General features: G+C 39.3%; 1 protein-coding gene across 2 annotated transcripts in view; it reads right to left on the bottom strand.

Moving 5' to 3' along the window:
* UBR1 (ubiquitin protein ligase E3 component n-recognin 1) overlaps positions 1–26,828 on the bottom strand; it is a 142,000-nt gene that overhangs the window by 108,840 nt on the left and 6,332 nt on the right. The window contains exons 2-11 of one of the 2 annotated variants that reach the window (XM_026651302.2): positions 25,532–25,788; positions 21,442–21,520; positions 15,144–15,254; positions 11,323–11,453; positions 9,906–10,047; positions 5,825–5,887; positions 5,222–5,345; positions 3,830–3,937; positions 2,225–2,313; positions 1,369–1,467 (exon numbers count right to left, since the gene is read on the bottom strand). In XM_026651302.2, the coding sequence (XP_026507087.1) occupies positions 1,369–1,467; positions 2,225–2,313; positions 3,830–3,937; positions 5,222–5,345; positions 5,825–5,887; positions 9,906–10,047; positions 11,323–11,453; positions 15,144–15,254; positions 21,442–21,520; positions 25,532–25,788 (1,203 nt within the window). The remainder of the gene's footprint in view (positions 1–1,368; positions 1,468–2,224; positions 2,314–3,829; positions 3,938–5,221; positions 5,346–5,824; positions 5,888–9,905; positions 10,048–11,322; positions 11,454–15,143; positions 15,255–21,441; positions 21,521–25,531; positions 25,789–26,828) is intronic. The other variant, XM_026651303.2, reaches the window with a different exon arrangement.

Here is a 26,828-nt window from a genome sequence, read left to right as displayed (position 1 = left end):
TACGCAATGCCAGGACCTGAACTATGAGACACTAAGTGAAAAAGAGTATCTTCAGCCTTTGATCAACTTCCATACCATTCTCTTCAGAGAAGTGAGATTCCCTTCTATCTGGGGACAGAGTTACCCAGTACAAGTCCCCTGTGGTAGAAAGTTTGCCAAGGGACAAGAGTGAGGCTGCTTTATGCTACTGTAATAGCAGTAATGCCAGGCAGTAAGGCTCTAATAGTCCCATCACCTGAAAAGTGGATGGCTGTGGCTGGCAGAGAGTGTGGCCAGAGAGGAGGGATGTGTGCCAGTTCAGTGGCTCCTACCAATGAATCAGCTCTAACTTACCTACAGGAGGTGTGAGTTAAAGCTCATGAAAACCTTGAGGAAAAAGGTGTGACCACACAACACTGACTGCCCTATGCTAGGGTGAATTCCCCGATCTGCACAGGTGTAATCCCTCCCTATGCCATCTCTGTTGAATTTGGCTCATTTTCTGTATGCTGGTATTTTCATTTAGTGCCTGACTTGAAAGGCAAAACCGTAAAGGAAGGAAAATGTGTTTCTGTCCTTTGTTTCTCTCTGATGTATAAACTGGCATAAAGGTTTAACACACACACAGCCTCATTATTTTTACTTTAAAAATGTTACAAACATCAAATCATGTCTTTTTTTTTTTTCTAGAAGAATAGAAAATTGGAGTGGGATCTCTCTCATTCTTCTGCTGCAGAGGGAGCAGTGCCAACTTTTTCACCTAGAGAGTCTCTAAGTATTTGGCAAGAGTCCAAGTTACACAGGGGTCCAAAACATTTGTTAACAAGCTGAACAAAAGTCATTCATTTCAATTGATCATGCTTTACTTCCTTAATAGCTGCAGTGACAAACTACTAGCTCCCCAGTCATCTATAAAGACTTCCTTGAAAGACAAGGTAGAAGAGATCTGAATTTCTAATGTAAAAGCCAAGCAGGACCTCTACCTTTGAAACACACACAGATACCCCCTCTCTCCTCCTGTCTTTTAGGGCTTCTACACCTACACCCACACGCTTTTTCCCCTCTGCACGGAAAAGGTAATCTTGCTATTTACATGAAAAAGTAATCTTGAGCTGCAGACTAACAGAAATTTAGCTGATTTATAGCACGACCGTGTGCAGAACTCCATTTACTTGCATCCCTTCTCATTTCTGTGATGAATTTTCATATAAATTTCAGACAAAACAACTATTTACCCTTTTATGTTCGCAGAACTCTAAATACCCTTTTTGCTTTGGCTACAAATACATGGAAACTGCCTACTAATTAGAGCAGCAGTTTACAGATATGGTATCATGATAAACCACTCCACGATCATGATAGATTTACTGAGGTGCTGGCTATACGTACCAAAGTGGGTACAGTGAACATCTGAACCGAGAGTGCAGTCACGGAGATACTTCTCTCATGGTCATCACTGATGTATTCTTTTTGCAATGTCTTGTAATACTGTGAAAAGAAGAACATTGCGAAAATGATTAACAGCAAAAAAGTTAAATCAAAACAAAAACATTTAATTTAATTTTCACTTGGAAGAAACACTACTGTTAAAATAGATGTCTTTATCACTCCCCAACAGCTCCAGATCAAACACACATGAACTGCACAAAGCCCCATATCTAGCAGAGCACTTAATGTGGTTAACTTTACACAAGAGTAGTATCACTGATTCTTTTTTAAGTTAAGCACATGCTTAAGTGCTTTGCTAGATGGAACCTAATTCCAATAAGGTTTTGTCAAGGACTATTTCGAATCCTGAATTCCAGATGGACAGCATCTACATTGCATTTCTGTACAAACTGCAAGTTATCTTAAAACTGGTATCAGTACTGATGTGAAAAAAAAAATACTTTCTGAAATTAGGCAAGTGAACATGCAAAATATTTATAAAAGACCATAAACAGATGGTTTTATGGGGTTATCAAGTCAATGTACATTTAAAGAGGGCATAAACATACCATGTATTCTCTGAGTAACCATTCCACTTTCTCATAAATATCTTCCTCAATATATTTTTAAAAAGTTAAAATATATTGTTAATTATATTAAAATTCCATGGGTATGGAAGCACAAACAAGAAGAGTTAGGAAATGAAAATCAGTTTAAGATTTCATCCATAATTTTTACTCTCTAATTTTTTGCTGGTGACATCACTTGTTTAAAATTTATAACCACAATATGTAAGAAAATATGAACATCTAGTTACCTTCACAAATTCAATAGCAAAAAGTTTTTTGTACTCCATTTCCATGAAAAAACTGCTGAAGATAAGTTCATGAAGGATCTTCCTTGCCCCTGTGAAGATAATAAAATTTGTTTTACTCTTACTCCACTAAACACTATTTTTTTGTTTTTGTGCAGGAAAAGAGCAGGTGGGAAAGAGACGGAAACTTCATGTTATTAGAAGTACTAAGACAGTTATGTATATACACACACATATAATCAACCCACTGGCAAGTAGCCTATTATTCATTTTAACAACATTCATTAGGGAACTGCTTCAGAATCTGGTAGATACAGGAATCCATTTGTCCAACATGGCTCTGTTTCCCCGCCACCCGCTTGGGACCCAGTGAGCTCAACTTCCTTTTAGCTTTCTTAGACCTTCGCTCCTTGGCTTTCAAGGATCAGTCTACATTCAATTTTTGTACCAATTACACAATATAGAATTTAGAAACAAATAAGCTAACATGCTATGAGCACCGATATACCTGTGTAGCTGCATCCACATGACAGGATTACAACCAATAACTACATTAGTTTCTAAACCAGGGGTCAGCAACGTTTGGCATGTGGCTCGCCAGGGTAAGCACTCTAGCGGGCCGGGCCAGTTTATTTACCTGCTGACGCGGCAGGTTCGGCCAATCGCGGCCCCCACTGGCCGCGGTTCGCCGTCCCGGGCCAATGGGGGCGGCGGGAAGCCGCGGCAAGCACATCCCTCAGCCCGCGCCGCTTCCCGCCACCCCCCTTGGACCGGGACGGCGAACCGCGGCCAGTGGGGGCCGCGATTGGCCAAACCTGCCGCGTCAGCAGATAAATAAACTGGCCCGGCCCGCTAGGGTGCTTACCCTGGCGAGCCACGTGCCAAACGTTGCCGACCCCTGTTCTAAACAGATAGTTAAATCAGTATAAGAATTGTATACAGACAAGCCCTAAAACCAGATTTCTTTAAATCATCCAAGTCATGTGTGTTACCCTTAAACAGCGAAGCTAATTAAGTTAAACAGATCCTCTTTGACATTTTGTGGTTTTAATTAGTTTGGAAACAGAAGGAATATTCTAGTTCTGCAGGGTTTGCTTCTCCATTTGTGAACAGTTTCTGGGCTCTTAAATCCTTTATGCCATCAGGCATACCATTTTCTTCTCAGACACTTTCTACTCTGGTTATCTTGTATGGAATATTCTACCACTCTCAGTAATGAAGGTGCATCTTCCCTTTGTCCTTTACTTAGTCATTATAGCTATGTATATAAACAATTATATCACTGTAGTTGAAATGTTATCAGACCTTCTATTTTGTAACATTTTACATTTGAAAACTGAGAGCAGGTTTTCATAGTCAAGTTATATTCTCAGAGTAGATCCTCCACAATATGTAAGTTTGAAAGGAAAGGATAGGAGGCAGACACGTACCAAAAACATCAATCATATTCTTAAACTTCAGCTGCCCTAGAATTAAGAACTACATTAAAGACTTAACTTATACTACCACGGCTTTCATTTCAGGGCAATTATTTATTTAGTATATTTAACAAATATATTAAAGTGGATTGCCACTTCAGTTCAGAGCAACTTACATACACCCACCCACCTTTATGAAATTTTGCATCCCAAAGCATCAACATGCTTATGAGGCAGGGCTTTTCAGAGTCAGCTTCCTCTTTGAGGCATATTTGACAGAAGATCTGGCGGAAGTCACCTAGACAGAGAAGTACATTAGTATGTGTAATGTCACTGTATAATCAAGGGGTCCACCCAACAAAATACAAGTCTGTTTAACTACTTTCATACAGAAGTTACTTCTGGATTCTGATCTTAAAAACAAAATCACAGATCACCAATTAATCTTAATATTTCTACACAAGTGTGATCTCAGCATAACCTGTGGCTCTGCAGAATAACTTCCCTAATTTCCACAGAGTAGAGTTACCTACTTATGAGAGAAATTCAGGAGGTTGTGGAGGATTGACATTTCACTAGGAAGGGGGTCAAGACAGCCTTACACAGAAAATTCTACACCAGATCTGAACACAGGTGGGCAGGCCACGTTGGGATGTGACTTAATCTTGTCCGGCCTCTACACAGGGTACTCATACAATGTTGGATTACATAGGTTTGTGTAAGATACCAAAATGTCATTTTATATTTCTTTAAAGCTATTGATAAATTATTTGCAGAAGTGGGATGAATGTATGATAGCCTTTTTTCTAAAGACAAAAGCATTGGTGAAAGAAGAATTGGGGTTATTTAATTAGGAAATTAGCCCTTACATTAGAGGTTTCTTATGTGCAGTGCAATTTCGCAATCATGAAGCAAAAACTTTGGTGATTTGATTGAATTTAGTAAGGACTAAACCTAGCATCCACTTCTCTGAGAAGAGAAAGGGGCCTATGAATGGATTTGTTGTTTTATTTTCTAAGCAACATTCTAAATTTGGAAAAATAACGAGCCTGGAGTGGACTTGTGAGAGTCTCTTGTTAACATAGCCAGCCTTTGGGCCTCAGGGAGGAGAATCTGAGTTTTCAAAAAACAAATCTAACCATTTTCATTCTGAAGAATCTTGAAAAGAAACATTATTAGGACTGAAAGGAGCAGGCAGCTGGTTTCTACTTCTGCAGCAAGATACTTTAAAGATCTCTTCTCCACACACACTTTATGTAAAATTAGTCAGTTAGGTTTGGAATGTTCCCCAGAGAATCAGCACACAGACAGGAAAGCCACCTAAAGAGTCTCCATGAGATGCTGGAGGCGGGGAGGAGAGGGGGCACACTATAACAATTTGAGGGGTGAAATGATGAAAAGATAGATATATTATTGCAAGAGAGAAGAGACAAATGGATGATTTATTTTAAGGGGAGAAAAATGGGAGTATTTTAAACAAAGGAATATCACATGTATTGCTGCCTAAGAGATATTTTTTGAGGGTACCTCTTGCTAAAGTTTTGGCAGCCCATTACTGGAACAAAGTAAATTATATGCTTACTTGAATAGCTCATAAGTTTGTTCAACCAGGAACCAAGGCGCAAGGCAAATTTCTGATGAGCCATAACATCAGCATGCAGAACCTCCACATGAAGCGGTCGTTGGGAGACATTCTCAGAGTGCCTCTACAAGTCAGGTAAAAACAAGAAAATAAAGTTTGAATGAGAGAAGGCCCAGAAATTCTAATCTCCTTAACCCATTCACGAACCCTCCTCTCACTTAAGCAAATTTTTACTGCAGTCACCTAAACCAGCTGACTCCTGATTTAGGACAGTGTTGAACACGTGTATCTAACTTGACCAAAGATGGTGGGATAAATTGTATCTCAAGGGGTTTAAAGGAAGATTTTTTTTATAATCTGCATGTATTAAATTATAAAGATTATATAACAAAAATATAGACAGACAAATTGAGTGAGGTATATCTTTTATCAGACCAAATTCTGTTGGTGAAAGAGACAAGCTTTTGAGTTTACACAGAGCCTCTCTAATATCCTGGGACCAACACGGCTACATCATCACTGCAAATAACAAAAATAAGTCAATACAAAATTTGGTATTCTTTGTATTTTTTTAAGTGAGAAATAAAGATTTCAGGAAGTTACCTTGATTTCTTCCTTTGCTTCCTGACAGGATACATAAGATCCCTCTTTTACAGCCCTACGACCCTGTTTAAATGAGAGATGAATTAATAAAATATTGAAAAATACAACAATTTAAAATTAAAAAAAAAAAATGACACTTCGGCCAGGTCCCTGCTAGGTGACATTATTCAAAATAAGCAGGCAGTATAAGGCAGGTGTGGTGAGGAAACAGGTATCTGAATGCCAATTAATTTTATCTAAAAATTATTAAACAAAAACAATTCAATCATCAAAGTTGATAAGTGGGAGAAACAACAATTAAATAGATAGGATTAATTATTAATCGTTTCTAATGAAATTAGTTCAGGGAAACCAAAATCAAAAGATGGAATTATTGATATAGACTATTCAGGAGACTATCTTAGGGGATGTGACTCATTATTTTAGTGGCAAGGGTTCTTTTAATGCACTAGGTGACGCCTCATAATCAACAATTATTTTCTTCAAAATTAAGAAAATATTTAAGTAACTAAAATAAAAATAAAAATAAAAATCAATACACAAAATTAATCAGTAAGTATATAAAATGACAGGAGAAGATTAATACACAATTCAATCAGCAATGAATAGGCAAATGAATTAATCATATAAAATAAAAGGTAAATCAACTTGTAATTACTTATGTAATTCTAAAATGTAAGAGAAAAATCACAACAAAAATTGATTAAATATTGGCAAACTTCTATCATAGAAGAATAAAACTCAAAGCTCTGAGAATCCACAACCATGTTATTCAGTCATCTACTCAAGGCACTAAATATATCAATGGGTATTTGAACTTCTCTACATGAACTAAACCATGGCAAGCTGGGGTGTGAATCTATGCTGGCACTACTGTGAATGAGGTCTAACCGTCCATGTGCATTCTGTTGATCTCTGTTAATAGTTTATTAGAATGCTTTGAGCTGCATTCCAATAAACTGTTAACACAGGCCATGACCAACTACTGCAGGGCAGATTCACACCTCGGCTTGCTGTGGTCTAATTGTTCCTGTAGATAAACCCTAAGGCCTTGTCTACACTGCCACTTTACAGCACTGAAACTTTCTAGCTCAGGGGTGTGGAAAAAAACAAAAACAAAACAAAAACAAAAAAAGCCACACCCCCGAGCGATGCAAGTTTTAGCGCTGTAAAGTGGCAGTATAGACAGTGCACCAGCGCTGGTAGCTACTCCCCTCCTGGGGGTGGCTTTTTTTTTTTTACAGTGCTGGGAGAGCTCTCTCCCAGCGCTGGTGCCACAACTACACAGCCACGTTAACGTGGCAGCGCTTTAACGTTGGCAGTGAAGACATACCCTTAGTCGCCTACTGAAAGAGACTAATGATTAAGCATCATTAACATTTCAGTAAACACATTAAGTGTAAAGTAACCAAGGTAAATTCAAGTAAAGTAAATTAGGTTACAAAACTACCTAAAAAATCTCTTAGACTAAAGAAAAATAATAAAACTGACAAAAATAAATATGATAGTGTACTTGAGAACAACAACAACTTAAACAAGACTAGTAAAACTAATAATTCTTCTCAACTCTATCTTAAGAAATCAGAATTCTAGGACTAAACAAAGGATTTAACTAAATGAATTCAAGGTCATATGACAATTACAGCTCATCATTAATCAATTTTCAGACACAGCTGTCTAGCTGGAAATTGTTATAATACCACATACCCAAGCTGGGATATAAATCACCCAAGTAAGGAACAGGTAGGGTTCTCTCTTTTTTGGTTGAATTAATAGGCTAAAGCTTGGAAATGGTGAAAGACAGTAACAGAGTCTAAGCAAGTATTGTGTAAGGTGGCGGTCTCAATTTTACACAAGGCGAAAAGTTAAGTTAGACGTGAGAGAGACTCCAAAAACAGAAAACCCAATAATAAAGGGGATTTCAATTAACACCATATTGACTGGGAACATGTCACCTCAGGACAGGATGTGTAGATTTCTGTGTCACTTACTAGGAGATGAATTGGAACCTCTATTTTGATATTAATTATATTTTGAGACCTTTTGGTGTGTCACATCTCATTTCTGATTTTAGTGTTTTAGTTTAATGCAGGCTTACTCAAAGTGTTAAACAGAAATTTAAATGAAGAGAGCAGGAGAAGGAACAGTCTGGCATGTGTGGGGACACTAAGAGGCATTTGTTTATTTCTGCCCTTACAACCATATATTCCTCTTGAAGATAACAAAATAACATTCATATAGTTAGAAAGGTATGTTAGCTCACGATGTAGGAAAAAGGGTAATAAAACCAATTAAAACATCTCTGGATTCAACTGACCTAAAATTGAGGCCTTTGTTAGGGTTTAAGACAAGAATACATGATTCAAGTGTGAGCTTTTTCACTGCTTTATTACCTTATAACTTCTCAGTAAAAGAATATTAAAATTGCATAAACTTGGGCCAAAAAAAATCAGACCCTTTGCCCTATCTCCTGTGTGGTGCCTAGAGTCCATTTAGTATAGTGCTCTAGGAATTCTGAGATAGTAATCCACTTGGTACAAACAATCAGTCTCTGGACAACCTTACCAATTTGAATTAAATTAAAACAGCAAGTTAAAAACAAACAATGCATTCATATTATCATGTAAGAGGAACAAATGGGTGCAACAAAATAGAAGAATTGGACTTCTGCAAAATACTCCCATCCAGAAGCAGTGTCAGTTTTCATCCTAGCAGAAAGTGCACTCGTCCTGAACTCTTTTCTTCCAACCCAGACCCTTTGCCTATCAAGTGATTTCTTAGTTCTGAGGATCAGATAGTGGGAATGTTCAGAGCAACATGCAGCATCACTCTTAATGGAGTCTGAAACAACACTGACAAGAACTGTCTGGTCCCAAATCCCAAAGAAAAGAAGTTACAAGTGTGGCCTTTAACATGGCCCTTCTACATTGCAGAATTTGAGAAGAGATGAAGAGAAAGCAATAACTTGCTGTAAACATACTGCCATTAAAGCAAAGTAGTACTCCCTGGTACATTTTGTGCAATAAACACCACAATTTCCACTGCACTGTAAAAGCATACTCAAGTCAAGTTAGACCTAAAAGTTAGGTTTTATTATTAAAAATAACCATGTATATACACTTTTAAAAAAGTGTTGTTGTTTTTTTAAAGTTACTATGGAGCCATTTTTGGAAGCTAGTCTTCTGTAGTGTATGCAGCCCAAGCAATGTAGCATTGTGCTAGCACATGAGAAGCTGAAAGTGAGACTAGACAAAAATAAACTAATTTTTTCATAGTCCAAACCAAGACAAATATTGAAAGTAAACAGCACTAATGGTCAAAAGCAAGTTTTTAAAAATTCTTCCAATTTTAATAAGTGTGTGTGTGTGTGTATATAAAACCTTTGCCTACGTGTATGCACGTGCACACTTCATAATTTTGAGATGCATACAGAAAGCCCCCCCAAGTAGTTTTTGGGCAGATAATTAGGGATGTTTAATGTTGTTCTGAGAAACAAAAAGTGAAAGTGTCAGCAGCAGCTTCACCATGGAATTTACCTGGTTTTAATAATCATTAAAGTTGTGATGCAAGTTATTAGAGGACAGAAACTGAGCCAGAAAAATAATAAGTGTTCGCGCAATGTAACCTACTATGTTGACCAAATACTTTGAATATGCAAACCAATATATTTTTATTTTAGTGGTATGTCTGAAATGTGTCGTTTCCTCATCCAAGAAGTGCAAACCAGATAAGATAAAACCAACCTTTATAACAAAGTTAGAGAAAGTTGCCTGTGTTAGACAACAGATGAAAGTGGATCAACCTCAGGTAAGAAATCAGTGGCTTCTCCCCTCCTCTGGACCCTGGTTTGTTTCTTGAACAACAAATAAGCATGATACAAAAACCAGATCACCTTCTTTAATAGTATTCATATTCCATGCAATACCAATTAACAATTAGGTTGCATTATCTGTCATTGTCTCTTTCCATGCTCCAACATCACAGCAACAGTTACTACGATCAGAGAATGAGAGAAAGAATATACAGAAGCAGCATATAATCCTTAAAAAGAGAATTTCTATTTCACACAAAGTGCACTGACCTCTTTATCTATGGCAGTAGTGTGCAACTGGGCTTCCCCGAGCTCACAACCAAGCGCTCTCTGTAGACTGTAGATGACATGGTCATAAGAATGATGTTCATCATTGAAAAGAACACAATAGTAGTGGTCTGTCTTCTCTCTACTGGGAAAAAGCCAGTATTTAATTAGATGAGCAAAGAGAAAATGAAAATAATCTCCTATCCAGATGTTGGCAACAAATCACTTGCAAACTCCTGGGAGAAAGTCACAAATATAACCAAATAAATTGTAGAGAAAAAATGAATTCATCATCTTCAGGTTCTGAAAAAAAGGCAAGCAGTTCCACCTCTCACCGAGACAAGAACAGAGCATGGAAACTATGCACTAACCACTTATTACAAGAGGGGCTTCACGATCTTCTTGGTGATATGAAGTAGTAACATGTTTTGAGGAAATTTGAGACTAAGATCTGTGAACTACACTTCCATCCCAAATGAAAGTTTTTAAATGCTAGTTTTACTTGCAGTTGATAGCATAAAAATATTGACCTTCTAGTTAATGCCACCTAGGAATTTAGTAATTGGGTCTTCACTGTCACACCTAGCTCAAACTGGAGGTCAGTCCAGTGAAGTTTTGAGAACTGTCAACAGATTTAAACTATCAAAGGGGTAGCCGTGTTTGTTGCTTTTTACAGATCTAAACTAAGAGTCCTGTGGCACCTTAAAGACTAACAGATGTACTGGGAGCATAAGCTTTTGTGGGTGAATGCCCACTTGGTCAGACGCATTGACGAAGTGGGCATTCACCCACGAAAGCTTATGCTCCAATACATCAGTTAGTCTTTAAGATGCCACAGGACTCTTTGTTGCTTTTAACAGATTTAAAGGACACGGTAAACTGTCATTCTCCTTTAGGCCTAGGAAGTTTTGTAAGTGGTTCCAGAAACTGTGCAGCTACACTGTGCTGCTGACACCAGTGTAAGTGCTAGTATTAGTATATGGATAAGACTCAAGTGTTTTTAGCACCATGTAATGAAAACCACGCAAAAAAGCCCCTCCCCATCCTACCTCACCCAAGCTGTCTACTTAGGACACTAAGCCAGCCCAAGTACAACAAGGTATTTATGTCATCTGCTAATTCTGTAGCTGTTTCTCCTCTCCCCCTTGCACTTTAGGATCCCATTCTGCTCTCATCACCAATCAAAGTAATGGCCTCTTTCCATCTTGGAAGAGGAGGATTTTGCACAATTTCTATTGTGGTTAATTGGACACTAACATATGCAAAACGTTCCCTGAAGCGTTGTACCTTTATAGAGATTATAGTCAAGGAATGTTATAGTTCTATTTAAAGAGATCTGGGCATTAGCAAGTTTATATAGGGTAGCAATAAACCTGAATGGAAGTTCTAACACTTAGAAATCGTTGGCAATATCTCCCACCTGGTCATGAGCACAGGAGGCAACTCCTTCTCTTCTTCCCAAATAGTCATATCTACAATGTATTTTAATACCGACGGGAACATCTTCTTTGCTTGTGCCATTAGCTCTTCATTTAACTGGCATTCAGAATTCTATAAGAAGATAGGACAAGATATCAATATGGAATATAGAAATACAAAAATGGAAAAAAGATTTGGTAATATAACAGCTGATTATTTTATCCTTGCCATATAATTTAAAGAAACAACAGAAGTACTGAGTTTCAGAGTGGTAGCCATGTTAGTCTCTATTAGCAAAAACCAACGAGGAGTCCTTGTGGCATCTTAGAGACTAATAAATTTATTTGTGCATGGGCTAGCCCATGAAAGTTTATGCACAAATAAATTTGTTAGTCTCTAAGGTGCCAGAAGTACTGAGGTTGATTATATGCAATGCAGAGCTAAAATCATATTACAGTTGTGTGTGTGTGTGTGTCTCATTAGAAGGTACATTGACCTCAGGAATAATGGTAAATATATTGCCCTACAATACAGTCTGGTAAAGTCACTTTACACTACAGGGAGCAAGACTAATGAAGCTGAAGAGAATGAATGAGAACTGCACAACCAGAAAGATATAATCTTTTGTACAAGACCATAGCCCCACTGAAGCCTCTTTGTGACATTGGGGAAAGTGAAACACACCGCTTTTCAATTCCTTGCTATCACTATCCGCAAGATTTCTCAGAAATAGTCCAACAGCAGTTTTATCCACCAAATCAAACATGATATAGGTGCATTTTTAAAGACACTAGTTAAGAAAATAAGATACAGAAAAACATGTAAACCTCTCTTATCTAAGCACAGGCTGTGAAAAGCTTCATTAAATGAGTTAGGAAACTTAGGTTAAAAAGTAAAAAGATGGTAATATTGCTTCTGACTCATATGAAGATGTTCATAGATGACAAATCCAGGCCTGAACTGCAGTCCCTGATGTCTCATCCTTTCAGTCTGTTTGCATACTCTATGAAAAGAAGGGATTGAATATGGGGGACCTAAATAACAAGGGACTACTACATCTTTTGAATACATGGAATGTCTTCTTATATTGGTATCCACGTTTAGAGATGTAAACGGAGAAATTTCAGAGATTTGTGACCTAGACACAGAGGCTCATATTTTCAAGGCGGTTAGCATATCTGGACGCATTTTCCATTAATTTTAAGGTTGTGCTAAACTGCTTGCAAATCTCAGAATGTATATGTTGTATGGGGAGAAAGGGAAAGAAAATGGGGAGAAAAGAGAATTACTAAAACCAAGATCTCAAATCCAGGTTCCATTCACATGGAATAGTATATGGTTTGATAGAAGTGGGTATAACATATTGGTGATGTAGTTTGCTATTGTCAAGAACCATGACTTTGGAAACTTCCTAAAGCAGCATGCAGTTTCACTTAGCCCATAAGTTTCTAGGTAGCATAAAAAAAAATCAAAATAAAACAGAGTTCATGTGGTGGGAAACCTGGAACAGAAATGAAACAAGTAATGAACTGAAATGACCAATGGCTTCCACAGTTGCCAGAAACTTTTCCTGTCCTGATGAGCTTTAGAAGAGGAATTCCAAGTCAAGGCTGCCATCTAAAACGTCTACAGGTGGTTTTATAAATGTCTTCATCTGCACCCATGTGACCATTTGAAATCAGGTTCTTACAGATCCTGGGAATCAGAGGTCTTAAATATCTGGGTTTAAATTTTTTCCTACTCCAACTATGCTACTTATGTTCTTAAATTTGGAGGAGAAAGGATAAGTGTTAGGCAGAAGCTATGTGAATTGGGCTTTATATAAGCACTGTTGTGTTGAGTTAAATTTCAGTTAGAGTTTGGCATCTGGAGGGGTAAATTGTACCAAGCACAGACCTTTGGGAAAAGGATAAAAACAGGCTGCTGTAGACAAGGGTATTCCAAATAAAAGGCAATCAACCCTTAATGAGAAGACTCCCCCCCCCATACCTCCCTCTACCCTCCCTCATTCAGGTGAGGAAAGTATGCAGATAGAGCACCTCTCTCCATATCTAGCTCTTTAATAGATACCAACAAGCTCCTGGTAAATTAATGGTTTCTCTGGGTCCCTAAAAAGGGACTAAAAAAAAACAAAAAACAAAAAAATCCAGAATGGACAGGATCTCTTTCCTCTCTCCCCATTACAAACCTACAGGGAATGAAGCAGAGGATGTGTTCCCTCCCGCAATGGCAGTTTGGTTCCTCTCTTTTCTTTTGGGGAAATGGTGAGAACTATTACTATAAAGCTTGTGGATAATTAAGAATTAACTGCATATGCCAGAAAAACACCTGTGGGTCCAATCCTGTAATCAATATATTCTTCACTTCTTGTGCTAACTTTACAATGTTTATGAAACAACTGCTACATTTCACCTCAGAAGTGGCTACATTTCACCTGTGCAACAATTTGTAGGGTAAGTATCAGTTTGTAGAGACAGTTGGAAAGCTTGATAATGAAAGGCAATAAGTAAATGATACTATATCTTATTCAGTTACAAAAACTGCATGAAGATGGAATTAAGGTACAGAGTGTCTAGCATTAACTTAAAGTGCAAAAATAAAAAAAAACAAAACACCCAGAAGAACTACACCTCTACCCCAATATAACGCAACCCGATATAACACGAATTCGGCTATAACGCGGTAAAGCAGTGCTCGGGGTGGGGGGGGGAGCTGCGCACTCCGGCAGATCAAAGCAAGTTCAATATAATGCGGTTTCACCTATAACGCGGTAAGATTTTTTGGCTCTCAAGGACAGCGTTATATCGAGGTAGAGGTGTATTAGAAAGTCACAAAACACAAAGTTTAGGTAAAAACTTAAAGAAATGCAAATATTTGAAAGTATGGAAAAAGTGTGTTTGGATTTTAAGTTTAAAAACTAACTGATTTTCTTGGGTTGCTAGTAGTCAGGTATTTTTAATCCCTATGATGTTCCTGAAAAGGATTTTACCCTTAAGTTACAGACATTTAACTATCTTAAAGCTTTTCAAAAATTTGTTACTATTTACAACATGCATTTGATGGTAGGAAGCAGGCTACCCTTGGGAGCCTGGGACAGGGGATACTAGGGACCGGGAAGTTCTGCAGGGCATTTGGAGCTGGAAGGCAACAATGAGCAATCAATGCCCTGAGAAAGCCTAGAGGAGCAGAACAACAATGCTTTAGCCACTGTTTGGTTTGGAGCATCTGCTTTTCTGGGCTCCATTTCCCAGACTTAGATGTCTGAAAGTTTGTGTAGCACCTTTTGATTGCAAGTTCTGGTTTTTGAGGGGTTTGGGTTGGTTCCCCCCTCATCCCAACCCAAGGATACTGCATTTTACATGTGCATGCCTTATATTATGTTGTGAATGCTAGCAACAAACAAGATTAAAAAAATGTGTCTGGAGTGTTTTTCTTTTATGTAGTGTATTTAACTTGTCCTTTAACATTTAGAAAAGGGCATTCAACAGACTCAAAATGTAGTCTACCCTTTTAAAAACCAGAAGCCTGATCCTGAGTGCATTTTTTCATCATCACAGAAGCAGACAAACATATTGCCATCATTCCTCTCTCCCCCCTTGCTTCTTTCCTATCAAGCAAAATATTGAAGTTTAAAGGCATCCTAGAAAGATGCATTCTCTACATGTAACCTAATTCTAAGCACACAGGCCTGGACAACCCCGAAAAAAATTATTTTTTTGCTGAGCAAATGGTAACTTTTCTAGACAGGTAGGGAGCATGTTACAAAGCTTGAAGATTTACAGACAGTATTCATCTCTGATTTTCTTTATGTATTATTTGTACCGCTTTTGTAGTGCTTGCTGCTCCAGGATCATGGTTAGTACAAAGTGGTCCAGTCTTCCATGCCTCTGTATCCCCACAGTCACAAAACCCTCCTCCAGTGGAAGTATGCATCTGAAAAATTAAGAGGTATTTCAGACATACAAATATGCATGTAAAAATCAAGAACACAAGAAAAGCGTACATTTGTCAAGCCAATACATCCACATTTTATGTGCCTCCAACACAGTGATAAATAACTATGCTGTAGGAAGTGTCATTGTGTAAACCATATGCTTTTATACTGCAGCATTTTATTTTTTGTAATTAAGAAAGGGAAAATTTCAGTGGGGTGGAAGATGGGATTTGCTGGAATTATCTATGTTTCTTCACATGTGCAGAGAGCAGAGTAGGAACACAGTTGTGTCTTAAACTTGCAAATTGTTCCACATAGGCAGAACCCTGCATTTGCATGGAGCCGCACTGCCTTCAGCGGGGCTATGTATTGAACCCCAGGTGACCAGAGGGGTGGACTGAAGAGTGGGACACTGCAGTATTTTCTGAAAGCTCCTGGTAGCTGCTTGAAGCCAGTATATAAGTGACCATTAAGGGCAGTTCTACATATTTCAACATGCCTTCGACTCTGGGGTAGAGCCATTGAGGGCTTGTGGGCAGATAAGGGAAATATTATATCTAGAGGAGCTAATGAGAGTTCCCCTTAAACTTGACTCAAGGATGGAAGACAGGCCAGGAATGTGACTACTCCCAGGGCAGATGTGAAAGCCTGTAACATTTTGGCTACAGGTAAGTGTTTATGCCAGCCTTAAGCCACCATAGAAACCTTTAATAAAAGCAATGTGTGGGCCTACAGGGAGAGCTGGGAGAGGAGCTTTTATTATCCTTAAAGCCTATAGAAATCACATTTAAAATAAATTAAAAAAAAAAATTAATGGAGATATCCTATCTCCTAGAACTGGAAGTGAGCTTGAAAGGTCATTGAGTCCAGCCCCCTGCCTTCACTAGCAGGACCAAGTACTGATTTTGCCCCAGATCCCTAAGTGGCCCCCTCAAGGATTGAATTCACAACCCTGGGTTTAGCAGGCCATTGCTCAAACCACTGAGCTATCCCTCGCCCCGGGATATAGTTATCTGCTATATTGTTTTAAATTGAGACTCTGTATCCACGTGAGAGAAAGGAGCACAACTCAACAGATATGGGTTAGTAGATTCTTTATTTGACTAAGTGTGGCTTAGGATAGTACCCTACAGTGTGTGCACTACAGAAATCCAAGAGATGAATTAATTTGTGTGTAGAGTTTCAAAACAGGTAATGTTTTAGCTACAAGCAAAAATTCCTATCAGATAGGGAAAGGGAGGCAAGAGAATCATCCATCAGCATAAGACTGAACTACTGCTGAAATGATATCATGCACTAGAGTTTTCTTTTATATGCTGGAAAAGCATAACCGTTTTTACTATGGACTGACTACATTTTCATTTTAGTGTCTGAGAACTCATTGACAAGCATTAAACCTTAGGTCCCACAATTAATCACAAGTTCATCTCTGGAAAAAATTCTGAATGGAAGACAGTGTGTGTGCACGCATGCACACACATCAAAAAAAGGAATGCCAATGTCCTGCAACCTTTACAGTTGTGATTCAGGTTATTAATCATATTTGTTCCAGGGGTACCTTTTGCATAAGTAGCAAAAACAGACTGTAATCTTGTCTATAAAGACTTTCTATAGCAGATAGCAAAGCTGTCTAATAGCTTTGTTTACAAGTATTTCAAAGTACTGTTTAAAATACTTATTCTAGCAAACTAATTATATATATTTGCATACTAAGTAGCTGTGTAGCATTTTCTCTAACCAGTGTTGTGAGATATTGAGACCAAGTTCAGGGTTTAAATGCAATGCTCCAAGTTTGATTCTGCACAATGCTTTCTGAGAAGTCTGAACTGGCCATTGGTCCAGCATAAAGTTAAGATGAAGTGCAGGAAAGACCAGTAATTGTACATAATTTTCCCTGATATCCCAGTTACAAAAGTACTTATAAAATAGTTATTAGAAGTAATAAGTGGCCTTATCAAACAAAATACTTTTTAAAATGTTATTTACTATTAAAAATGCCCCCTCAAAAAAAAAAAAAAAAAAAAAAGAGCATAATTTAAAGGTTTAGAATGTATTTACAAACTGGGGAAACATCACAACCACTTACCTGCTATCTTCATGTTCCAACTACTGTTACTTGGCCTTAAAGAAGCCATCTTAAATTACTGAGAGGATGGGAAGAGAAGACTGGAAACTGAACTCCTGGCTTCTATTTATCCTTTTAATATATCCTTTATGGGAGTCAGTTCATCCATCTGTACATATATAGGTAGCTAAAATATATGGAAGCTACTTATATTTTATTTACATAGTTCACAGGGATATTGTAAGGCTTAAAGAATACTTGTTATGCACTTTAAGCTCACCAGATGAAGGGTTTCACAGAAGTGCAGAGTAGTGTACTTTATCTGACTGTTCTCAGCACACCTTCTGCCTCATTACCACTCCCTAGTATTTTGGAGGCTCTTTGAACCTATTCCCCAACTGCCAGGTTACCCTACAGAAGAAGAGCTCCGTGTAGCTTGAAAGCTTGTTTCTCTCACCAACAGAAGTTGGTTCAATAAAAGATATTATTTCACCCACCTTGTCTGACTACCCTACTGTCAGGATAAGACACTTAGATTAGCATGCTTGACTTGATTATCTGTAAAGATGCACTCACTAAATACATGTGTGCACGCACAGTCAGCACTTCCTCTTTAAAGGGCAGTCATGGCCATTTGATGCAGGTAGAAAAAGCCTCTGAGGTGGGTGCAATTTCAACATCCAAAGTAATGAAGCTCAATAAAAACTAGTACATTTTTAAACTATGAAAGATTACAATTAAGTTGAATATATGGTGGTTTAGATGCTCTTTAGTGTAACTTTGCTGAAGAGGTACATCAGCTTTAAAGGCTCATGATCCCTGTATGCTCCCACTCCGTTCACAAAACTGAGCATCTGTTGCAATGGCTCTTGAAAGGGAACAACCACCAGTGAAGTCAGGCAGAAAAGGGGACAGCAGAGGACAGTTCAGGAAGAGAGCAGCCTAAGGAATTACTTAAAGTGATCCTTCCCCAAATAAGGGAGCAACAGCTGGAATTTCTCACTGGTCACATGGATTTGGCTCAGAGACCATCAAAAGGCTGTCAGGAAGAGAAGATCCAGGTCTAAAGCAATCTCCTGCACTTGAAATTTAGCATTTGTTAATTTCTTCACCCATCCCCCATGCCTCAAGCCCAAAGCAGTTTAAAAAACTAAATAAATCCAAATGCAGAAATAGACAAAACAGTATGTAGATTGCAGCAGTGATCTGACTGGTGAAAAGACTGCATTGGTCCCTGTGTATACATGTTTATTTTGTTACCATATATGGGTTTGGAAACCTCTTTATCATGGTCAGCTTGCAAACAAGTCATTTTGTAAGTACTATTTATAGTACTTTACCAAGCTCTATAAACATGAGCTTTTTAACTGAAATTTCAGCATTGTTACTCTGATTGTTATTTACTAAGGGAACAAGCAATCTCTTATGGATTTTAACAATAATCGTAAATTATAGCAAGGTCTCAGTCCTATGAATTGGATTATCCTCTTCAGATTTGCTAAAAAGTTGCTTGATTAGCACAGCAAAACCAATTAAAATGAAAGAGTTTGAGATATCTTTTGCACATTCCCAAAAAGCCAGAAGCACCCCAAAAAGTTATACATCATTTCAAAACAAAAAGGAGGTTAAAGAGCTCCAGTATTTTCTACTCTTTCAACTAAGAGCTAAAGAAGAGGAGAGGAAAAAGTGCCTTTGCCCACTTATTATTTTGCATGTTTAATGTACTCTACTAAATCAAAGGCAGATTCAAATCTCAGATGTGGAGATGGAAATTGACATCTCTACAATAAAACCAAAAAACCTGCTCCTGCACACCCCTAACCATAGTAATGGAATTGAGATATGCAACATATGCACTGCATTTCTGAGATTTAAGTCTGGCCTCTATATCTAATAGGCAATCTACCTGTCTGTTAAGTTCTTTGGAATAATCTACCAGTTACAAAGATTATTACTATTGCCTTTGCAACCGTAGTTGTGTGTGTGGGTGTGGGTGTGGGTGTGTGTTCATTAAGGTTAAGATTTTGTCACTGTTTTTAGTAAAAGTCACGGACAGGTTACAGGCAATAAACGAAAATTCACAAGAGCCCATGACCTGTCTGTGACTTTACTAAAAATAACCGGGTGGCAGGGCTAGGTATGGTGGGAGGAATGATAGCTGGAATCCCATGGGGCAGGGACTGACAGGCTGAACCCCCGAACCCTGGCTCCGGCTACAGCCACAGCAGGGGCATGCACAGCCCCCGCTCCGGAGTTGGCCACAGTGCAGGGCAGGGCCTCACGCTCCCAGCTCCAACCCCAGCCACAGGTGTGCAGCACCGGCCGCAGGCAGGGAGGGTGGGACATGCATGGCTCTGGGAAGCTGCGAGGGGGGTGCAGGGCCCCGCTGCAGCCCCCGTCGCAAGCCACGGGGCAGAGGCGCACAACCCCGGCTGCAGCCCCCACTCCAGGGCAGGGGCGCACAGCCCCGGCTCCAGTCGCTGACAGCTGAAGCCAAAGAAGTCACAGACGTCTGGTAAAGTCATGGAATCCATGATTGCCATGACCAAATCGTAGCCTTAGTTATCATATAGTCATTAACTATGCGATCACATATTGTTTGCTCTGCACACAAAATAGACAGAGTAAGAGAGTTGTAGGGAGATGACATTCTCTTCTGTTTAAAGCATTGGACTGGGACTCAGGACAAGAGAGCATAGCTCTGCCACTTACTTACTATGGGTATGTCTACACAGCAACTAGACAACCGCAGCTGGCCTGTGCAAGCCAACTTGGGTGTGTGCTATGAGGCTGTTTCATTGCTGTGTAGACTTCCGGGCTCTAGTTAGAGCCTGCGAGCTCAAGTTGGCTGGCCTGTGGGTGTCTACTGTATATGAATTTGGGCAAAGCTATCACAATGCAAACACATAAGGGAGTCACATTAAGGTTGTCCTTGCAATTTTAATTCTGCAATTACCTTACTTTTCAGTGCTTGACTTTGCAACTTAAGTTTCCTGAAACTAGTTTTTCAATATGCAATTATAGTGTTATGAGCTGGATGAAACCTTTTTATGGGTTGAGTCAAAACCTCATTGAGACTGATAGGTGTGAACTCACCCTTCAACAAACATAGCGGTAAGGATAAACCCTCACCTAAAACAAAAGGAGGGTGTGAACCCACCCAGGAGATTTTGCTGAGTATTGTTTTAGATAGGTAAGACAGAACAGACAAAAAACTGGGAAAGACGTAGAGCCTGTCTACGTGGTTGGATAAAATGCACTTACAGGGGTGTGACTTTTAAAGTGCACCAACATGTTGTGCATTAATTGGTCCATGTAAACTCTGCTGGTGTTCCACAATGCACTTTAACATAGTGCAGTACGACACTGTACACTGCAGTGTGCACTAGCAGTGTCTACATGGACCAACTAGCACACAAACATGTTAGTGCATCTTAACCCATAGGGAGACAAGCCCTCAGAGAGTCAGCCTGAAGGAGCAGCTGAAAGCACAGCATCTGATCCTGGAAGAAACCAGGGGAAGAGTTTTCTGGGTCAGACATGCAGGCTAGAAAAGTGTTCTTGGGTTCTGAGAGCAAAAGAAGCAGTTTCCTGCTACACCTCTACCTCGATATAATATGACCCGATATAACACGAATTCGGATATAACGCGGTAAAGCAGTGCTCCGAGGGGGCGGGGCTGCGCATTCCAGTGGATCAAAGCAAATTCAATATAACGTGGTTTCACCTATAACGCAGTAAGATTTTTTGGCTCCCTAGAACAGCGTTATATCGAGGTAGAGGTGTATTTGATTTCTTCTGTGTTCAGAGACAGAGGGCTTTGTACAGTCTTTGTAAATAAACAAAATTGCAAACAAATAAATATCTGACTATCACCAATTTCCCCTCCTAAGGGAGCAACCTACTAGACCGCACTTTTTTGTCTAACTGCTGTGGTCAAAAGGGATAACAATTAGATCTATGAAAGACATGCTCTTTTTTGCTCCGGCACTCATTTCAACAAATTGGTAATTTTCAAGGAGTAGGAATTGAAGTTTCTCATAATCTCTGTGTATTGCTATTACACACAAGAAAACTTCCCTATAGCAACACATACAACTTTACAGTACAGATTTTCATACCTTGTAACGATGGTTCTTGTGAATGCTATTCTGGAAGCAGTCCATGCAGAGTACACAAGTTGGATCAATTGCACAGTCTCTGCAACAAAAATACTAAACTTGGATACCATTCTAAAATAAAATAATGAAATATTCATATACTAGAACTGCTGCCATAGTTAAACCTTTATGGATGGTGCCAAACTCAATTTCAGGCATCAAATCACAGCTATTTCATGATATTGATATAGGATAATATTCCAACCCTTCCACATTAGGTTTGAACCATATTAGCAACGCTATTGTTCAAACATCCTTAAGCAGGGTTCTATTAAAACCAGCTTAATTACCATTTTCCAACAATAGTTACTAGTACAGGTGTTCCCTTGCCTAGCATGGACAGGGATTTTAAACAACAACAAGATGTTAGAGACTACTCTTGGGTAGTCTATAATGTGGTTTCTGAATAGAGTTGTAATCATTTTAACAAGTAAGATGTTGATGCAAAAGCTATGTTACATCTGTCTTAGGCTGTAAATATAAAAAATGATTTCAAAACAGTTACAATTTATAATACGGAAAGGGTCCCTTTATAATACAATTACACATAATATGTTCTTTTAGTGTAGTTTTTAATGTTGCAAAGTCAATCTTTCAAGTTAGGAAATGCCAAAATTAATGTTTCCAGTACAACCTGAAGTCAGCCCCCTAGTGTGTATACATTATGATACAGTCTTAAATTACATGAGCTCATACTATTTTTTCCATAGGGCCTCTGCCTCATTCAGTGCACCGGATAGACCTGTTCTGGGAATGAATTGTTGTGAAGAGAAGGCTGTCATCTGTAGGACCCTGCCTCATTTATGCAGCACTTGGAAGGTGTGTAGTGAATGAGGCATGGGATTGCAGGAAGAGAAAAGATGGTCTCATAGTTAAGACAAATGAATGCTGCCCTGGAGAACTAGATTCTGCCAGTACCACGGAGTTTCTATTGCTGGGAAAGTCACTTAAAACAAACTCTTCACAGGTGATCATTAATGGTGTGTTCCTCATTTTCTGGGTGCTTGACTTGAGACCCTGGGTCTAATTTGCAGAAATGCTGAGCACTCACTGGTGCTACTGAAGTCAATGGGAGCTATGTTTTGAACATACGAAGTGCTTCATATTGCTAAGTACACTGAAAAGTCAGGTCATGGTGCCTCAAATTGGGCACCCAAGCTTAGTGGATAGTTTTGACCTTAGTATCCATCAGGTGGTCCAGAGACATCTACACGGAACACGTCACGGGACACCGCCAGTACCAGGTTGAGTAACTGAGACTGCCGACCAGGGAAATAACCCACTTCCTTCCCTGACGAACCGAGGGACACACCCCACCCATGTACTTATTCTCTACACCAGGGATCGGCAACCTTTCAGAAGTGGTGTGCCGAATCTTCATTTATTCACTGTAATTTAAGGTTTCGCATGCCAGTAATACATTTTAACGTTTTTAGAAGGTCTCTTTCTATAAGTCTATAATATAGAACTAAACTATTGTTATATGTAAAGTAAATAAGGTTTTTAAAATGTTTAAGAAGCTTCAATTAAAATTAAATTAAAATGCAGAGCCCCCTGGATTGGTGGCCAGGACCTGGGCAGTGTGAGTGCCACTGAAAATTAGCTCACGTGCCGCCTTCGGCGCGCGTGCCATAGGTTGCCTACCCCTGCTCTACACCAATATTGACTTGGACTCTTAATACATTCCATGGGTGGTGTACCCGAGCCCACTTATCCACTGACGATTTAAAAACTCCCACACCCCAATCTGGATCTATGCTGGTTATATGATATGTATGTACCTTGTGAACCTTGTAATTCCCCATAACCCAAGCCTGACCCCAGATGTACAGTACCTTCCCTCTTAACTTGTGTAAATTTGATTTTAAACATTAACTTTAATAAAATGTTTATCTCTGTGCCTCAGCTCCTTATCCATAGAATGGACACATCATATCCTTACCTCACAAGGGTGTTGTGAAAACAAAATTAACGTTTGTGAAGCACTCCGATACTATAGTGATGACCATCACAGAAAAAGCCCATGAGGAAATTAATAATCGTCTCTTCAGAGCAGGATTTTAATAATGTGCAGTAAATATGGCCTAGGGCCACACATTAAAACAAAGAGGATAAAACAAATGATTGAATAGATGCTCACCCTGCATACTGAATAAGGAAGATATGCAACTGTCCTTCCCATTTACTGAATGGTGAAGGGGTCCAGAGGAGAAAATAGTATGTGATCATGTAACAAATGATATCATAATGCATACCCACAACCATAAAGGTTGCACAGACAACTTTAATTCCGGCATTTCCTAATATTTGAGTGCTGGACTTTGCAATCTTAACAACATTCTTTTAACATAGGAAATTACACAAAAAAGGCTAGGTTTTTCAACACAAATTGGAACAAAACAAAAACAACAACTGGCTTTCTGTCATCTGGCAATACAATGACACCCACAGGGGCCATCAGTAGGGTTGGAACCTTTAAGTCCACCATACAGACTTCTACTACTTAAGCTAAATGAGTAATGGATACCAACAGTAGGTTGTCATCCTCCACGTGGACCAGCATTGGAGCGAGTGGGGGGACACAATTTGCCACTGGGTTCACAGAGACTTGCTAACAGCAGAGGAATGGAGAAACTCTGGAATCATGAGATCCATTCCAGGGTCTGAATGGGAGAGTTCTCTAGTGAGCACAGACTTTTCTGCCCTTTACCCCGAAGCATGATCCTTTCTGCCCTGTACCCTCCAACCTAACCCTATCCAGTCCTGTCTGTTCCCTACCCCTAGCTCCTGAGCCCAGTCCCATTCTCTTCACCTAGGCAGCTCCAGTCTCCACTCCACAGGCTTCTCGCCCCAGTACCAGTCCCTTTGCCCAGCAAATGGTAGCCTCAAACCTCTGGACTCCCTGTTACAGTCTCCCATGCACACTCACAGTCCCTCCCCCCACAGCAAGTCTCAATTCCCTCATCCAATGTCTGTCCCTCCTCCAATATCTAGCAGTCCCCTTCACCACAATCTCCCATTCCCAGCCTCTACCTGCCCCAATTCCCAGTTTCCCTCTGCTTCCAATCCCAGCCCCAGCCACCATTCTCTAGTTCCAGTCATCTTCCCTCCAGGCTCCCTGTCCCAATCTACTTTTCCTGACCCCCACTCAAGTCCAGCTCTTGTCCCCTCTGCATTTGAATAAGGGAGCTTCCGCTTCCACTCTGTCTGGGCCCAGCAGAACAGTTATTGAGATCACAGTAGAGACAGACTCCCTGTTCTCAATTACAGTCCCCAGCCTGACCTGCAGCAGCCCAGAGCTACAACTGCAGGAAAAGTCCTGCCCTGTCCCAGGATGGGGCACATTCAGTTGCTCTGTTGGGATGGTCTGGTCACATGTAAGAGTGGTGAAGTGATGGATGGAGCATGCTCAGTGCAGATGAAATGTCAGGAAACCTTATAATAGGCATAATAGTTGGCTCACATAATGAAATAGTCATTGAATGGAAATTACTATAAACTAGTATATTTCACCGTTTTCTATCTTAAATTTGATTCATCCCACATACCTAATTAGTCTAAATTAAACTTAGCTTCTTTTTTTAAAAAAAATCAGCAAATATAGCTAAATTTTACAATTATTTCAAGCTTTGCAGCTTGCACAGTGCCTTTTAAAAAGAGGGATGGGGATCTACCCAGACTAGTGCATTGTGGGAGTATGACAAAAGAAGAAGATAGGATAAGAGGACTGTAGATCAAACCATGCTGAAGTTGAAAGACTTCTTGTGCTTTGGGGACTAAGTCTTCTATACACCTATTGACCATTTAAAGTCAAGAAACTTAATATGAGTTGCAAACAAGCCAGTACCACACAGAGAAATAACTTCAATTTTTGCTTATCACATTAACATAATCTGTGCTCAATTTAAAGTAGATTGTGATAGCAAAGCAATTATCATAGCCACTTACCCAAGGATCCTAGCGGGATACATCTAGCAGCAAAAATAATTTTATAAAGTCTATTATTGCTGAGTTACCTCACAAGAAATATTCATGATGACTAGTGCCTTACCTGCAAGAATATGTAGTCTCTCCACTTTTGAACACCTTCCCGCAGAGTTGAGAAACTCCGCACTTCCGCAGTTTCTCCAGGCAAACATCCGGGTCTTCCCTAAACAAGTACCACTCCAGAGGGTCAAATATTTGTTTCTGGGCCATTTCTTCCTGCTTCTCCAGCAAGGGGTCCATTTCAGCAGAGTAGATGTTTGGCACATACATTGCCAGTTGTTGTAAAAAGGCAGCCTGAAAGTCAACTCTCTCATCCCACCACTGCAAGAAAATTAGAGTTGGGTCAATACGTCAGTGGAGAAATAAAATTAACAATGATTACTACAAAACCAGGGTCATTTTCCATTTCAACAATATGAAGTTCTGTGCACCAGGAAAAATGCATATCCACATTTACAGGATAAATTAACAACAGAAAGTAGCTTATATTTAGTTTTAGAACCTTTAAGGCTTTTAGTATTTTGCCCCAAAATACATCTCTGCTATTTGCTCTTATTCTAGCTCTTTATACTCCTACAGGTGCTCTCCAACTGCTTGATTTCTTTTCTTCAATTCTGAACTTCATGCATTCTTTCATAGTGTTCCCACTCTTTAATTTCTTTTTAAAGTGGGAGGCATTTCTAGTGAACATAAGCCAAAAAATACATCTGTCAGGAGGTAGCTACATGCATTTTCCCCATAAATACAAGTTATTTTCACAAATGATCCTCCCTCAATAAAATTTTCTCTAGGCCAGCAAGCAAAGTACAAGTCCATTGGAATTTGGAAAGGGTGGGAGTCTGACATGGAAGGAACAGACTGCTCAACTTGTTAGTGGACTCAACTAAAGAAAATCTGTCACATGAAAGACAAAAAAACTTCACTTTTAACTTAAAGATAAAACCTAATAGCCATTGATCGACCTATCCTCCATGAATTTATCTAGTTCTTTTTTCAACCCTGTTATGGTCTTGGCCTTCACAACATCCTCTGGCAAGGAGTTCCACAGGTTGACTGTGTGTTCTGTGAAGAAATACTTCCTTTTATTTGTTTTAAACCTGCTGCCTATTAATTTCATTTGGTGACCCCTAGTTCTTGTGTTATGAGAAGTAGTAAAAAACACTTCCTTATCTACTTTCTCCACACCAGTCATGATTTTACAGACCTCAATCATATCTCCCCTTAGCCATCTCTTTTCCAAGCTGAAAAGTCCCAGTCTTATTAATCTCTCCTCATATGGAAGCTGTTCCATATCCTCAATCATTTTTGTTGCCCTTTTCTGAACCTTTTCCAATTCCAATATATCTTTCTTGAGTGGGGCG

This window comes from Terrapene carolina, unplaced genomic scaffold, assembly GCF_002925995.2.
Source record: "Terrapene carolina triunguis isolate 2854851 unplaced genomic scaffold, T_m_triunguis-2.0 Scaffold96, whole genome shotgun sequence".
In the NCBI taxonomy this organism is placed as follows: domain Eukaryota; kingdom Metazoa; phylum Chordata; order Testudines; family Emydidae; genus Terrapene; species Terrapene triunguis.
This window is presented reverse-complemented; position numbering and strand designations above follow the sequence as displayed.